Here is a 16,879-nt window from a genome sequence, read left to right on the forward strand (position 1 = left end):
CTTCCCCCCTTTTGAGGCAGCTCATGGTGCGTTTCCACTCCTGTGTCTGGCTGTGGCGGTGACGCTCCCTGTGCTGTCCTCTGAGGGTTTCCTACAAAAATGTTCCCTCTTTTTGGTACATTTCCTCTCTCCACTTTGAAGGAGAAAGTGTGCCAACATAAAGTATATACATGCAACAGATATATAGATAGATAGATAAAGTAAAAGCTATGGTGGCTTTAATGATTTTAAATGTTTTTTTCTCCACTAAAGTGTATTTGTAGGTGTATTTTGTTTTCTCTGACCTCCCGCCCCAGCATCTTGCTCAGTTACACACACCCACATTACACACACACACACACACACACACACACGCACGCCCCGTGAGCGCGCGCCACCCAGTCTGCAAAGTTTCACGCGCTGCCTTCCATAGCGCAGACGCGTCAGATAGAAACTGGTAAACTATGCGGGATATTTCTCACTGACCGAACAGAATTTATTTACTCCACGGCGATAAGAAGTTCGGCGCCTGTGATCTCATGTCTGACCGTGAACGGAGCTATATCACCCTCCACCTGCACCTCATTGTTTCGGAGTTTAGCTCGCGGGGTCTGTGGGCGCGTAACTTTCTGAAGAAGGCAAACACTTTTGGGGCACTTTGGCACGAGACGGGGACGTCGTGTGCGCCAGGCGTCAAGCAAAGGAGTCAAGGAGTCAAGTGGCTCTCATTTTGCGGGTAGCGGGGAGAGATTATGAAAGCTTGAAGTTGGAAAGTTAGTTTTGACTAAAACACTTACTTGGTCGCGGGGTATTTGAAGTCAATCATCTTTTATTCGAGCCACTGAAGAGGACATTCACAGAGTTCTTTAAAGCGTGTACGAGTTGTTTTGTTTTTATCACCATGAGCGGACCGGTGCTTTTCCAGATGTGGATAGTTTTATTGTTGGGGACTATAACCGGGGTCGCGAGGGCTCAGGTCTCCACCGCCAAAGTGATGAGGGGCAACATCAGGAGAGACGGTGAGATAGATGCCTTTATTATTTCACTCTTGTTGTTGTTGTTGTTGTGCTTGTTGCTTGTGTGTTTAGTGGATGTTTACTGCTTAAACTGCGTCTCGGTAACACTCAGTAGTGTTATAGAGATCATATTGCAGGAAAGTCTACTTAACTATAATGATTATTTTTTACCTAAAATGGTGTCATTAATGTAGCTTTTGTGTGTAACTGTGGCTTTTTTCATAAACCATAGGATCTATTTTTGTCCTTGTTATGTTCTTTGTCAGCTGCAATACTGATTTGAGAGGATCAGTTATATATTGAGGCATTTAAATGACAAATAATAGGAAATACTGTTCTTTCGAGGGCTGATTGTCTTGTGGTTCCCTACTTAGAACAGACAAACATGGCTTGTTGTAGTGAATGACCTGTTGACACACTGAAAAAAAGAAAAAAAAAAGAAAAAACCTGTTGGTTGGGAGAGAGAGACAGCATCTACAGAGTAGAGACAGTGGTGACAGAAAGTTAAATGATGCAAAGAGGGTGCAAAAGAAGTCGTGGAGAAAGAGGAAGAGCAAAGTCTGTTGGATGATAAGCCGCTCCACTTTTGTCAGATTTTGAAAACTGAATAAGGAGCATGCATGTCTCATCTCAGCACCACTGTGAGCTAGTAGCCAGTCAAGAGAGGGACTTGAATCATTGCTACAGTGCATCTCTCCCTCATTGAAGCTGAAGTCTTTGGATTCCCTGAGCCTCTTGCCTATCTAACTTCCTGCAGGTGCGCCATGCTTACTTTTCACTCGGCCCTGAGGCTAAAGTCACGGCGCTACAGTACCTTTGATTACACACACACACATGCACACACACACAGGCGTGCACACAGCTGCAGGGTTGCTTTTGGCATGGAAACATGAAAATACCACTGTATTAGGTTCTAACCTGGACGACTGCCCCTGAGGCCTGTTTCACCTCTCACTCCTGAGTGAGTGTGTTTATAACCAAAGAATAACATGAAGGGGTAAGAAATCAGGACGTCTGGCTGTCCACACATTAAGTAGCCTACATTTCAGTGACCTTTGCTCCCATCAGATATCTCTGAAACTTTCAGATTTTACGAACCAAACCTGCCTGCATGTACTGAGGACAGAGTCTGAACACACTTTGATAAGTCAATACCAGAGTTTTATTATTTTAACTTGAGTGCGTAGCATCCGCAGATGTTTGACTGATGGCTTGCGACCTGTCAGAAGCAAAACAGTTGCTGGGTCTTGTCCATTCATGAAAGTGTATATAAATGAAGTAGCACATCATAGAAGCCACCACACAGAGTGACAGATGAGCTGCAGCAGGACAGAGCAGACCGGAGAGAAAAGCAGCGCGTGATGACAAAGAAACGGCTTGTTACAAAATAAAAGTTGATACTGTAAGAAGACGACGACAGCTGTACTAACTCTATTTGGTCACGATTCAAAATACCAGCAGGATAAAATGTCTCTGTTCTCTCACTGAAAGAGAAGGGAAAGTATTAAGCAGGAAAACTCAGAAGCAGGCAGTGTTAAAGCTGCACTATGTTTTTATGGTACTTAAGAAATGGGAGTTTTTATTACTTGTTCCAACAGTTTCCAACAGATCTGCATCCTATTTATACAGAACATCTCCTCTGTAGTTATTGTTTTTTAGAAAGAGTCAGTGTAAGACTATAGTAAATTGTGTACTTAAGTCTTATTCGTTCTTATTCACTCTTATCATAGTTTTGTTTTAGCTTGCTTTCCTCCTTTCCTTCTGATTAAAATGATACACTTTGCCTCATCCTCTCCTTTAAAAATAAAAAGTTCCCCTGTTGAAGCAGGGGTGCCTCTACATCTCTCTGTGTGTTTCAAACCCACACTGGGCCTTGAATAAATACGTTTTATTATAAACACATTCTTAAGGTTTATTCATTTGGTAACATTTTAAATCGAAAGAAAGATCTGTCTCACTGTTGCACATATCAGAGAGCTGTCTACACTTGCCATCTGTCAAACTAATCCAAAATGTGGGAACTCCCTGTGATGATGTTGTCAGGAAATGATCGGTTTAGTGAAGGAAAAGATGGTTGTTAACATTTGACAGTTCTCCAGGTTTCTGCCCCCAGACACTGGCCGTAAAACATGCTTCATCTTAGTAGCAACTTCATAGCGTTGCGCAGTTTCAGAGGGTTAGCATTTCAATCACAGCTCTAGCAGCAGTCATTAAAACAAGGGAGTGTTTAATCATTCTATCACAGGAGCTTTAAAGATGAGATGGCATACGTTTTTTTGAACGCTGTCACTCAGTGAGAGAGGGGCAGCCGCTCACTTGAAGGTCCTCCTGACAGAGTTGTCAAGCCATCTTTATGTTCTGTTAATATCAAATCAGACTGGCTTTATCAAAGTGAATTCTTTGAACTCTTGATGATCTTTTGTTGCACAAAGACTATGAGTCGCTGTGATGGCTGCTATTTAGACAGACCGGTTGTTAGATGCTGCACAGGCTTTTAACGGCTCTTTAATCCACTGCATGCAGTCTTACAAAAATATACTGTGCCCACAAGTTATCTTTACGCGTGTGTGTGTGTCCCTGTGTTTATGCATTTGCAGTCGGCTTATGTGGAATATGAGAGCTTAGTTCCGTTATTTGATTGACTGGTGCTGATTAGCTGTGTTTCCATGTGCAGGACTGAACCTCAAGCTGATAGGGGCTCTGCAGCTTTCACTCCATCCATTTGCCATTGTGAATGTTCCGGTGTGTGTACAGTGTGTGTGTGTGTGTGTTTGTGTGTGTGTTTGTCTGTGTGTGTGTGTGTGTGTGTGTGTGTGTGTGTGTGTGTGTCTTAGCTCACTTCAAGGAATTCCCCCCAAGGTAATTTCTCCTGTGTTTGTTCAGTGTTTTGCTCGTTCATTTCGCCTGCCATTGAAGTGTGTCTGTGTGTGCATTAAAGAGGTTGTTGGAGGGGGGAGTGCTGAGGCAGCGGGACAGAGTGTATTTGTAGAAAAGGAAACACACAAATACACATGTAAACACACAGAACAAAGTAAACACTATGTGGCCTTTCTGCCCTGAACAACTTATCATCTCTGCTGAAGAGGCCAGATGACCCAGTCAGGGAAAAAACCTATTACACACATTGTACGTGTGTGCGTGTGTGTGTGTGTATGGAAGCAGCACAGAAATATGTACGTGTATGCAGGCACAGACAGAAATAAGCACACAGTAGTCAGACACTGACACTGTCACCCAGACATAGGCAAAGGGTATGTCATCCCATTCACTACTAACACAAATTATCACACATATTAAACTGTGTTCAAGTGGCTCGCAAATACAGTATAATTTGTCTTCGATATAAAGCTTCAACTGCTCAATTCTTAAAAGTGAGTCTCCCTGGACGATGCTCTGATGCGTTGTAATACGAGAAAATGTTTGGCACTCCGCCCTCTGCTGGAGTTTTAGGGGAGCGTGACTGGATTGTATCAATGTCCGATCCACGCGAATCATTGACGCATATAAGTTCTGTCCTCAGATGTTCCGAATCCAAGAAATAGAAATTCACTTATCATGAAAAGCCAACAGAAATCAACAATATGCTCATACGTTTCGTGTAATTGTAATTTTCGACGTTATGTACCACTTTAGAGTGCATATTAATGAATTTCTTATAACCAAGGAGGGATGCTTGTATCATAGTCTATACTGGGAGAATATTCTTTTCAGACTTTATCCATCTATATTAACATTTTTCCTTTTAATGTTTAATTCCATGGCGCACCTGTGCTATTATGAATGTTCAAAATCCCTGTTGTAGAAACACATGAACACACACACACACACACACTGAGGTCCAGAGAGGGAATATGTGAAATTCTTTGGAGATTTAAGTGCACTGTTATCTTTTTTTTAATCCTGTTGACTTTAAGATGAACTAAAGTTACGCAACAATATTACACACTTTACTCATGTGTACACACAGATGCAAACACACTCACACAGTTTAACTTAAACGTATAAAAGCATTTTGATGTTGTAGATGTAACTACACCGGTCCGGTGGAAGAACGGCCACGCATCATACAGATGTCTCACTCGACAGCAGACACAAAAACAAAGTTTCAAACATACATCTCTCCGTCATTTCAAACCAGTGCTCGCTAATAATCAGGCCCAACCACATTACTACAACAGAAATGTGAAGTAATAAGCAAACCGCTGAAACGTATTACATCTTCTATACAAAGGCAAATATCATGTGCAAGGTAAACCACTCAAAACATTTACCGCGTGCGCCTCTTGGACCGCGTATAGAATACATTTACTTTGGAGCCGTATCGTCTACTCTTCCTCTGCATCCATGTTAGATCCTTACCCATAATGCTCTAGCTGTGCCCTTCAAAATAAAACACATTTTTCTCACTTTGCTCACTTAAAGAGCACTACATTTTAACATTTACACTACAGTATGAACTCTCATGAATTTATAACATATATACATATATATATTGCAATAAACAACTCAATGAACCATGTCTCTAAGACAGTTACAGTAGAGAATGGCCGTGCGTGCAGTCATCTGCGTGGTTAACAGAAGAAACACACCGTGCAAACATACAGTGTTTGAATCATGCAGCCATTATGGCGACTGCTAAACTTCGGCGACAGAAGCACATTATTATTTATAAAGGCTGCTGGCATATCTTTTCTGATTCCTCCACTTCTTTCTTCCAATAGTTCTTCTCTTATCTGTTGCCTTCCTCTCTCAGTGCTGTCTTATCAGTCTGTGCCTCGCCACGTATCACTCCATCTCTCCAGATCCTCCTCTTTCAATCTCTCCCTTTCTCATTTCTGTCTTTATCTTCCCATCTCCCCCCCCATCTGTTTCAGCCCTTTTTAATCAAAAGCTTTTGCAACCTGTTAGCTCTGTGAGCAAATATAATGCGGCAAACCGTGTCACAGACACGCACGCCAGCACACCCGCACAAAACGAAGCTACCTGCACAAGGACAAAACGTTGAGTCTACCTTTGTAAACCAACAGACATTTTCACATCCAGTGTGGATACACCTAAAAGACCTACATTCACAGTATATAAAAGGGGCACAGACACAGAGAAATAAACAAAAAGGAACAAGTTACACAGTAATACAGGCATATGCACACGTAGACAAGAAGCATATGAGTGGTTGTGCTCATACTCTTGAGCTAGGCGTTAGTGATATCAGTGAATGTGATGTAATGGTCCTTGACTGTGTCTGAGAACTCAAGGCGGCCTTGCCTCTGATAACGCACACGCATGCACACAAAGAATATACAGTCATTCACTAATTAAAAATTCTCACAGACGCATATCAGAACATGCTTGAGCAACCAAACATAAAATGTGCAGCAAAAAGAGACAAAAGTCCTTTTACATACTCTAGTAGAGGCTGTGAGGTGGCTGTAAAAGTAAAGAAGTGTATTTAAAACAATCTCACCTCAAGGTCCATGTAATAACTGATCCAGAGCTTTTCATAGTGTCACAAAATCTTCCTCAGCTGATGTAGTTTACCCAGTTGTGGATGTTCATTATTTCTTTTTTCAGAGCACCTTAACTCAAACGTTGAGATTCAAAGTTCATTCTCGGCCTTGGAAACAGTAAAAACAATCTCACTCTACGGTCCATTTGGTAACTGTTCTGGAGCTTTCAATCATAGCACACAATCTTTCTAAATGTAAACTAATCTAAATCTAAGATAAAATGTACATTTTAAAAACATCTAAAGTCTTAAAGACCGTCCTAAATGTATTCTTTCTGTTTGCTTTGATTTGCAGGAAAACATAGACTGTATGAGTAGAGGGCCATCAACCAGGTTATATAATGATTGATTTAAGACAGGATGCCTTCCAAATGTTTTTGTGTCGCCATATTAAACAGGGGGCTGACAGCAGGGAGGAGTGTCACTGAGGTTATTGGAACTCATGAGTCACTCTCAGGACACCCGCCCACCCAGGCCGACACACATGCAAACACAATTACAGGATCTCCCTTTCAAGGGGATCCCCCAATAAACACTTGTCATCTCACACACACACACACACACACACACACACACACACACTTTATGCATGAATTGCATGAGCCAAAGTTACCCCACCCCTAAACATTTGGCAGACAGCCTTTTCCTCCCCTGCACAGGGAAAATAGGGTGGTGACCACTTGGACAGTCTGACAGGAGAGGAGTGTGTGCACGAGAGAGAGGCAAAGAGGGAGATGATGCCTTGGAAATTGAGTGGAGATAGGTGTAGTCTCATATATGTGGTTGCACTCAGAGAGAGAGGGCAGCAGCAGAGAATTGAAAGTTTAGAAGGGAGCTTAGAAGAGTTAGAGGGCACAGGGGAGGAGGAGAGGGAAAAGGTGTGTGGTAAGAGATATGCCAAGTTAAAAGACCCGTCCCTCCATTTTTCTGCCCCGTCAGCTTGGAGAGAGAGCCAATAGACAGAGTATAAAAGAGGAGATGGAAGGAAGCAGGACTGATAGAGGAGTGAAGGGGGAGAAAGATAAGGTATTTCTAGAGAGGGAGAGCGGACAGAGTACAGTGCCAAACATCAGCAGATTATCTGATCTCAGTATCTGATCAAAACTTAAAAGTATAAAGGAAAAAAAAAAAGCCACAGCTCCGTCAACATACAGTACCTTCAAATCTGGCATCCCAGATTGGGAGGGTCAGGCTACATTGGTGCACCCTCAGTGTAATGGAAACATAATTAAGCTTCTTCACCTCCTGCCCCAAATGTGATTGTTGAAAAGAACAATGAATTCCTCAAGATTATCCAAATATACAGAATATCCTTAGACAGAAAAATGTCGACAGCCATCATCACTTGTTATCTGCTATTAAGATTAAGCCAATTATAATGAGGAGCTGTTGATGAAAAGCCTGACATGTGGACTGTCAGAAAGGATAATGCTCCTAAAGTTTTGTGCTTCAGTTGCATGTGTAGAATTTTAAAGCAAACTTACCCCAACATGACCACAACATCTTACAGAAGCAACAAAATAGTAGTATAGTATTTAATAGTAGTAGCTAAATACAGTGTTTGTCCTCCCCTGAAATTGTTTCGTTTGGTATGAGTTTATGTGCCTAAATGCGTAAATTGTGTGTGGATTTGATGTCAGATAGATCACGTTAAAATCTCACTGCTCTTCCTGACCACGCACCTCTGGTCAGCCACTACAGTAGCTTATGGATGCTAATGTTAGCTGGTGCTAGCAAACTTAAGAAAGTAAATAAGCGTATTTCCCAAAATGAATTATTGCTGCATGACAGATATCGCTGTGTAATATAACTGAATGAGCTTGCTTACATTGCTTACTTACTTATATAACATAGCCTTGCTTTAACTCACAACTCTTTCAGTTACTTGTTAATGCAAACTTGTTTTGATTTCTGCAGAATTGTTTATCTCCACTGATGTGTAGCTACTTGTCTTCATTTGGCTATACTGCTCAACTCAATTTACAAGCCACTAAAGCTCTTCTGAAGTTGGGGACACAGCATTCTGTAGAGGAGAATTAGAGAGCAAAGCCTGAAAGAAAGACAAAGGGAGAGGCAGACAGATGTTCAGTCCTTGTAGTCAGTGTAGTTAGTCTTGTAGCTGAGCCATCTGACTGGCACTGTGGATGCAGATAACAGAGGAGCAGGAAAATGAGACGGAGAGAAAGAAGGAGGTGGAGGGTGCATGGAAGGAGAGACAGGATGAGCGAGGTGCAAGGAGCAAACGAAGAAAGAAAGTGATTAGGCCAGTGGATGAAAGAGAAGAGAAGATGAAATGAGGAACATGAAGAGAATAAAGATGGCAAAGAAGGAGTTGTTGGGGGGGAGAGCTTGAAAGTGAGAGGGGAAAGGGGAGTTAATGAACATAACTAGAAAAAGTGGGAGAATAAATAAGTGGAAAGTTATAATTGACGGAGAGATGAGAGGTTGAGCAGGGTAAAGCAGAGAGGAGAGAGATGGTGTAGTCTGCCGATATATGAGTTTCACAAAAACAGCTGACAAGCAGGTGAAAGAAGAGCCAGGGAGGGAGAGAGAGTGAGAGAGAGAGAGAGAGAGAGAGAGAGAGCGAGAGAGAGACGAGGGGGGATAAAATGAGGCAAACTGAATGAGAGAGTGATGGATATGGAAAGAGACAGAGGAGGGGTGTGAAAAGAGTGATAGAGAGTGCATGGCATCACAAAAGAGAAATGGGAGTGGGAGGGAGTGTGCTGAATAAGCAGCGAACGTGAAGAAAAAAAAAAAAAACAAGGGATAAGAGGAGCATAGAGGAAGAGAAAAGTTTGGAAAGAGGGAGGGAGTTTGTGAACCCACGGGGAGGCACCTCCCAATAGTGAGAGGATCACCGATGAATAAGAATGAAGGATAATAAGGTGAGGAAAAAAAGAGTGAGCAAAGGAGAGTGTGCAGTTTTAAAAGGAGGTAGATCAGCTGGATAGTGAGCTTCTCCCACCGTGTTCGCTCTGTCTCAGTCCTTGACAAACAAAGCTAATGTGACTCAACAGTAATGCATGGGAAAACTGCTGATCCATTTGTGCAAGTGTGTTAGAGATATAGAGGCAGACAGAGAGAAGGATGGTGTTTGTGTGTGTGTGTGTGTGTGTGCGTGTCTGGGGATGGATGGTGGTGTCTAAACTGTGTATTTGATCTTGTGCAAAACTAAGTGCATTAACATCCTCTGAATGTAGCCGACAGTTTAGTTTACTCATGCACAGTTTAACACAGACCACTTGCAAATGGACTCAAACAAAGTGACTCCTGAATCTAATTACAAACACATATTTGGATGACAAATTAAAGGCAATAGCAACATTAGGTGTCTTAGTAGGGTGTTGGACCACCACTGGCTGACAGAGCAGCGTCTAGTAAAATAGCACATCACACTTCATATTTACACAAATAACTCTAGTGCACAACAATGCTTCTGTAGCTGCAGCTGGTGTGTTAATTACATTGATATCCCCCCAGGCAAGGTGTTGCATTAAAACTCTGTGGGGATTGTGAGGGAAATTAAAAGGATCTCTTGTGCAGCTATTTGGGAGTTATTTGGATTTAAGTTGGATAACAACAGAAAGCCAGCTGATCTGTATCGAGCTGTAGGCAAAGCAAAGCAAAGGATGGATGTACCATGCTCCATCAAAAGGCTGGGTGCTCATTTCCTGATTTGCATTTTAACATCCATCCAACCATCCAACAACAATCACAGGTTTCTCCCCCTTAATGTGGCTTTGTAGGCTTCAGCCTGTGATATTTGTTTGTGTGTGTTCTGCTCACTAAATTGTGTCTATTATCTATTCAGCATGGGTCAACTCAACCCCATGAGAGCTGCTGCTTTAAAAATTGTTCACGTCCGCAGACAAAGTCTTCAGGGGCTAATAAAATAACCGAGGCTCTGCCTGCGTCACAGAAATCGAGTCAAGTAGCGCTGGATCGACTAGTTGATCCTTTATGTCATTAATTAAGCAAAAATGACAGACATACATTTGCTGATTCCAGCTTCTCAAATGTGAGCAGTTGACGCTTTTCTCAGTTTTATGTCATAAATACAATATTGTTCTTTAGTCACTCAAAACAAGCAATTTGACATCATCCTTTTGGGCTCTGAGAACTTGAGAAGAGTATTTTTCACTTTTTTATGACTTTAATCGAAAAAACAGATGATGGAAATAATCATGACGCACGAAGAATGAGAATGGGCAAATAGCAAACCACATTTACAGGTCAGTCAATAAAACTAAAAAAGTGCCGCTCCCAGAAATTGAGGGGCCAGCACAACGCAGCTAGTGCAGAATTTAGCAATCATGTCATTCATTGGGTGTGGAGGATTATTTGTGGGTCCCTTTAGAGACTTAAACCTCTGTGAAATAGTACAGGAGGTATATAGCAGAGTTTAGTTTTTATGTTTGCACAGGAAGACACCAAGGAATCAAATGTCTCAAATGTTTCCAATACCTGCTGAAACTTTAAAGTACAAGATACAGGTTCAGATAAAATGGTATTATGCCAGTAGTTTTCTGCTACCAGGGTGAAGTGAGGGTGACAACATGACAAATGTCAGAAGTGACACTGCAGAAAGATGAGAACAGGAGCAGCTCTCACCCCAGGAGATTCGTCCCTGCTGAAGGAAAGAGATAAACACTGTGCATTTATGTTGTGTGTTTTATGTGTGTTTTATGTGTGTGTGTGTGTGTGTGTGTGTGTCTGAGAGAGAGAGAAAGAGAGTGAAATCCTCTAGTGCACCGTGAGAGCTATGTCTTTGTTACTCTGACAATGGTGCTCTGACACAAATGAAAAAGATTCTTTTTTTCCCCCTCTGTCAAACACTTTTATCTTTCCCTCTCCAACTGTCAGCGTTTCTCCGCATATTTCCCTCACTCTCTCTGATTCTCCATTTGTGTATCTCAGCATTTCTCCCGCTGTCTCTCTCCCTCTTTCTCCGTCTCCTCTTGTCTTCATTAGCTTCCCCTCTCCTGTTTTCATTTCATCACTTACTCTCTGAATTTGGTATCTGAGCCGCAGAGAGCGAGGAAGGGAGAGCCGCAAGTGTGGAGAATACAAATACAGAGGAGAGAGGGAGCAATGGGGATAGGGGACATGGATAGGAGCACGGAGGAAAAGGGAGAAGGCATTGTTAGAGGGACATCAGAGGGGGGAAATGAGAGAGAGGCAGAAAGAAAAGTTAACAGCAGAAGAGAAAGAATATAAAAGGAGAAGGGGAAAGAAATGGCAGGAGGATGGTGTTATGTGCTACTGTGGAGCCTGCAGCAGGATAAGTGATCCCAGCGGTAAACAGAAGGTCAGATACACACTGACAGGCAGACCACTGCTTAACCCTGCTCTCTGACCACACACACACACATGCACAAACATTAGGGCACATGCTTCCTGACACACACATGCATACACTTACAGACAGCTGATGTGAGGCAAACAGACTGAGAGCAGGATGGCTGTCAAAACATCAGCATCTGTTCAGCATCACACACAACGCTCAGAGCAAACACACACACACACACACACACACACACACACACACACACACACACACAAACGTATATCTAGCAAACAGCATCCAAGTAGCCCTTAGAGGGATCAAGACTGATATTTGATAAACTTGCGCTACCACAGCTGGGGCTTAGATTAAAGACATACACACACACTTACACACACTCACAGACACACACACACACACACACACACACACACATAGCCGAGCAACAGCCAACTGTTCTTTTAAAAGTAATATGTTGAAAGATAAAGTCATGGGGATATAAAGGAAACTGAATTTGTGTGCTGTTATCACATTAGATGTTTATTATATCGTGGCTGTATGTACTGAAGGCTATATGGCCTTGGATGTGTGTTTTATTCTGTGCACACAATGTGTGCGTTTTGCGTGTGTGTGTGTGTGTGAATGCAGGGCTAATTGATTGTCCTCGTCAGCCCTGCTGTTCCGACTGCAGTAGCTGTCAGCAGGAGCCAACTGCTCCTCTAACAAGCCTTACAAACACACACACACTTTCATAAGGTCTCACAAGCACACACACACACACACACACACACACACACACACACACACACACACACATTATCACATTAGCCCTTAACGTAGAAACAGACTCACTTAAATGTACACACGCATGCACACGTACTGTAGAGGCAGCTCAAGAAATCCATTAAATGCATGCGGTGTGATTGTGCCTAAGCTGGTAGTCTTGACATTTGCCAGTTTGAATGACAGACGTTGGAAATATCTAAAGTATTCCCTCGCATTTCTCGATACGTGACAAGTATAACAAAGGCCCGACCTTAATCCAACCTTAAACCAGAGCTGTACAAAACAGAAATTCACCGTCTGTTTTGATTTACAGGAACAGAGATCAGTGGTTCAGACACAGTAGATCTCATGACTCACATTCTCAATAGTACAGATACAGTATCGAACAAAGAGATAACATGGAAGGTAATGCACACGCTGCGCAACACTCTGCATCAAGCCACACATACTGTGCAGACACACACACACACACACACACACAGGGAGGATATTGCTGATGAAGTGTTGGTAAATACACTCAATCACAGTGTAGGAGGTTACACAGGGACAAGCCTCTCTCATCCCTCATCCTTTGCTTCTCTCTGTACGGCCCCTCCCTCAAACCCTCCTCACAATCTGTCGTTACAACTTGAGCTGGCTTCCCACACCCACCTGCTTTCACCCTTCTTGCAGTCATGGATTTCTGGTTTCTCATCCCCTTCTCTTCTCAATTTTTTATAGGAAATTGTTTTTCATCCTGCTCATTTAGCCTCCTCATGGAGCTTTCTGACAGACATCCTTTGACTCACCCGCCATCCTCCAGTATTTGTGCAACACTGTGACTGTGAATGTGTATGACGCAGATGTGTGCATGTGCAAGACTGTGTGAGTTCTAAAGTAATGTGTGTGTGTGTGTCTGTGACTGAGTGAGAGTTTGTATATGTTGCTGTGTAGCTGCATTTCTGTGTGTGTTATCCTAATACATTTTATTATGTATATGTCTGCATGTGTAACCAGCATAGATGTTAACATTAGGACAAAAACATGTAACAGGATCTTATCTACAGGAAATAATCATATACTTTAAATTGACTTATATATTTTTAAAACAAAAAATAAAACTTGCACTTGACACAGTTCTAAAACAATAGTATTGCCTCTGTTAATGTTGTACTGTTGTGTTTATTAAAGCTGTTTAGTAAAACCAGTGGAGGAATGTAACAAATTACATTTACTCAAGTACTTAAGTACAAATTCAAGGTACCTGTACTTTACTGGAGTATTCCATTTCGTACTTAATAGTTACTAGTTACTTTTCAGGTTAAAATTTTTCATACCCTTCCTGTCCAGTGAAAACTTTGTTGATTTTGAATTTGAATGTTTGCGATAAACTGAAAGATGAAGTGTTCCTTTATGAGCTGAGGATATTCTCCTTCTTCTTAAGATAAATAAACTATTTAAACCCCCTTTGGATTAGCTGGAAAATGCATTGTCACAGAGCTGAAAACAGGTTTTTCTGAGCTCATGAAAGGTTGTCCTAGTTCTCGCAGGACAGCGACGCTACAAACACATGATGATCTTATAGAATATGATGCATTGCTGTAGATTAAATGACCCAACAGTATATAAAGTTGTTAAAATTAGAATCAACGTCTAGAGCAGTAAATTGCAATGGTGTGCCATAATGTATTGTTATGAAGGCAAATGTGTTGACCATGAAACATTCTTCAATCTGCATTCATCCCCATCTCTTGCCGTAAGAGCTCAGTGCCATTTTTGCACAGATAGCCTTCCTACTACCTTAAGGTGCCCCACGCTCTCTCTCTCTCTCTCTCTCTCTCTCTCTCTCTCTGCGTGCATGTGACCATGAATATGTATATTTTGGTGTCCATTTGTGTGTTACGGCTGCGAGAGCCGCTCAGCCACGGTGTCTCCACTGACCTGTCCTCAGTGCTGACTCAGCGAGTGCTGGTCCCCTCTGCATTATTCAGCAAGCTTAGCCAAGGTGTTAAACAGGAGCACATCACAGCAGAGGACGGGAGCATGCTAAGTGGACTGACACAAGACAAGGAGAATGTAGAGATGTTAGCTTAGTGCAATACTGAGATTAGCTTGTAGAAACAAGACTAAAGCTGTGTCCCATTTCCATTCACACGTATGTCATCTGTTCAAAGATTTTTGGTATGCATGCTAAACTTCCTTGATTTTTCAGTGGTGGGTGTGTTGATGAACACTATAGTCCCACAAAGCAGCACATATGTAGACTGTCACAGTTAAAAAAAAAAAAAAACATGAATTGAAGATGCTCCAAGTAGATCATGGAATATAAAAGTACCGGTAGGTTTTGAGAAAAAAAGGCAGTAATGTGAGGTTGAATTAGTTTGTGGCTTAAACATGCAAATCCCTGGCATGGTCCTTAAATTGTAGTTAAGAAAGGTGTGAAAATTGTTTGTGTGTGCAGGGTGAGAGGGAAATGTAAAATAACATTGTTATGCTGTTGGTTCCCACCACACAAAGTCATTTCACGTATTCTCAAGTGTTTACAACACATGACATCCATGAGATATGCTGGATTGAAAATTTCAGTTACATATCACTGTGCTGAAGAGGTTTAGGAATGGACGTTGTCTTTTCAACTTTTCAAACACAGATTTTCCACCCCAGTTGGCAGAGTGCAGCTCATCCCTCTGCTTTGTACCCATTAGGCTAATTTGTCCCCATCAACAGGTGTTGAGTCATAGATGCCTGAGAGGCATTTGCTAGAGCTAAGTGGATGCTAATGCTAATCAAAGGCCCAAAAGGACCATTGAGAATCGCGGGTGAAGATGTAAGGACCAGCTAAAAAGCTCCAGTACCAAAGACAAATTTGAATGCATTGTGAGTCACAGCTTTCCAGTGATGTCTTTCTTCTCTGTTTTTGCCTTTGAAATGGATGACAAAAGCGAAATAATGATGAATTTGCACAAATCGGCGCAGATCAAAACAAAGCAAGTGACACACTTACACAAACATGCACATAACTTCACAGATGCACACAAAGCAGTTATTATCTTTTCTTATTCATGAGTATGCTCTTTGGTGTAGCCTATACAGCTTTTGATGTGTTCAGGTATCTTGGGGCTTTGTGGACTTTCCTTGTCCTTTTCACAGTAAAGTAGCTGCGGCAATGTTTCCCTCTCTATCTCTCCACTGTGACTACTCTCTCTGTTTTATCTGTTCTGTCTTTATTTGTTTTCCCTCCCTGTTTCCCTTTCACTCTCTTCTTCTCTCTTCTCTACCTCACTCGATCACTGTCTCCCCCTTTTTCTCTCTCATCCATCCCACTGTCCTTCATCCCTGCTCTGCCTCATTCTTGATTTTCAACCTTTCTTCACCTTCATTTTGTCCTTCTCTGTATTTTATTGTCTCTGTCTGTCTGTCTCTCTGCTCCCCCTCTTGCTTGTCCACTTTTGAGGAGACTGAGTGAGCTCAGTAAATGTCTGTGGCTGTTTGTTTAACCTCCTCTGTCCGTGTCACAGGACATGCCTTTGTGGCGGCTTCAAAGGAACATACACACTCTCTCACGCACATTTACTGACACACACAAATACGCTCACGCAAAATCTTCAAAATCCTTAAACAGAGGTATGCTCACCCAAACACCCACATAGCACGCACACACCCTCTCACATGCTGACGCTCTCACACTGAAAACATCCACACACACACACACACACACACACACACACACAGACAAAGGGTGTAAACCCTCCTATGAGTGTCCGGACGATGAGGAGTGAAGGAAAGAGATCCAAAAGCAGAGAAAGAGAGAGAATGGGAGAAATGGCTGGATGGATGTCTGCCTAATGTTCTGCAGGTTTACTGCAAGAGAGAATACAAGACAGAGTGTGTGCACATTGCATGTATATACTGTACACCTGGTTTTATTTGCTTGTGAGTTGTTTGCGTGTGGAAAGTCAAATGTGTGTGTTAATGGAGGATTTCAGTCATAGTGTGAGTCATCAATATCTATACAGTCTTGTCAGTGAAGTCACTGAGGCACCAATATTTTCCAAAAGCTGCAAAATAGAAAGTTCCATATGGCAATGTTGCCAGGCAACCAAGATATTTCTAAGCAGATGCTTCAAGCCAAACTTTAATATGTTACACAGTTAGACAAGTTAGATAATTGGAAGTAGATAGAAAAACAAAAACATTTCTCCTCACCTTTTATGTAATAAAATCTAAATTATGATGAGACTGCAGCTACTGTGCATATTTTTCCATTTTTCAAAAGAGGATAAAGCAGTTTTTTGGACATATAACTGCTTCTTAGATTCAGGCCTC

General features: G+C 42.0%; 1 protein-coding gene across 1 annotated transcript in view; it reads left to right on the plus strand.

The window, feature by feature from the left end:
• Positions 1–880: 880 nt before the first annotated feature.
• Positions 881–16,879, plus strand: part of pdgfd (platelet derived growth factor d) — a 45,014-nt gene continuing 29,015 nt past the window's right edge. The window contains exon 1 of the mRNA XM_070906476.1: positions 881–998. Coding sequence (XP_070762577.1) covers positions 881–998 — 118 coding nt within the window. The remainder of the gene's footprint in view (positions 999–16,879) is intronic.

This window comes from Enoplosus armatus, chromosome 5 (genome assembly GCF_043641665.1).
Source record: "Enoplosus armatus isolate fEnoArm2 chromosome 5, fEnoArm2.hap1, whole genome shotgun sequence".
Taxonomy (NCBI): domain Eukaryota; kingdom Metazoa; phylum Chordata; class Actinopteri; order Centrarchiformes; family Enoplosidae; genus Enoplosus; species Enoplosus armatus.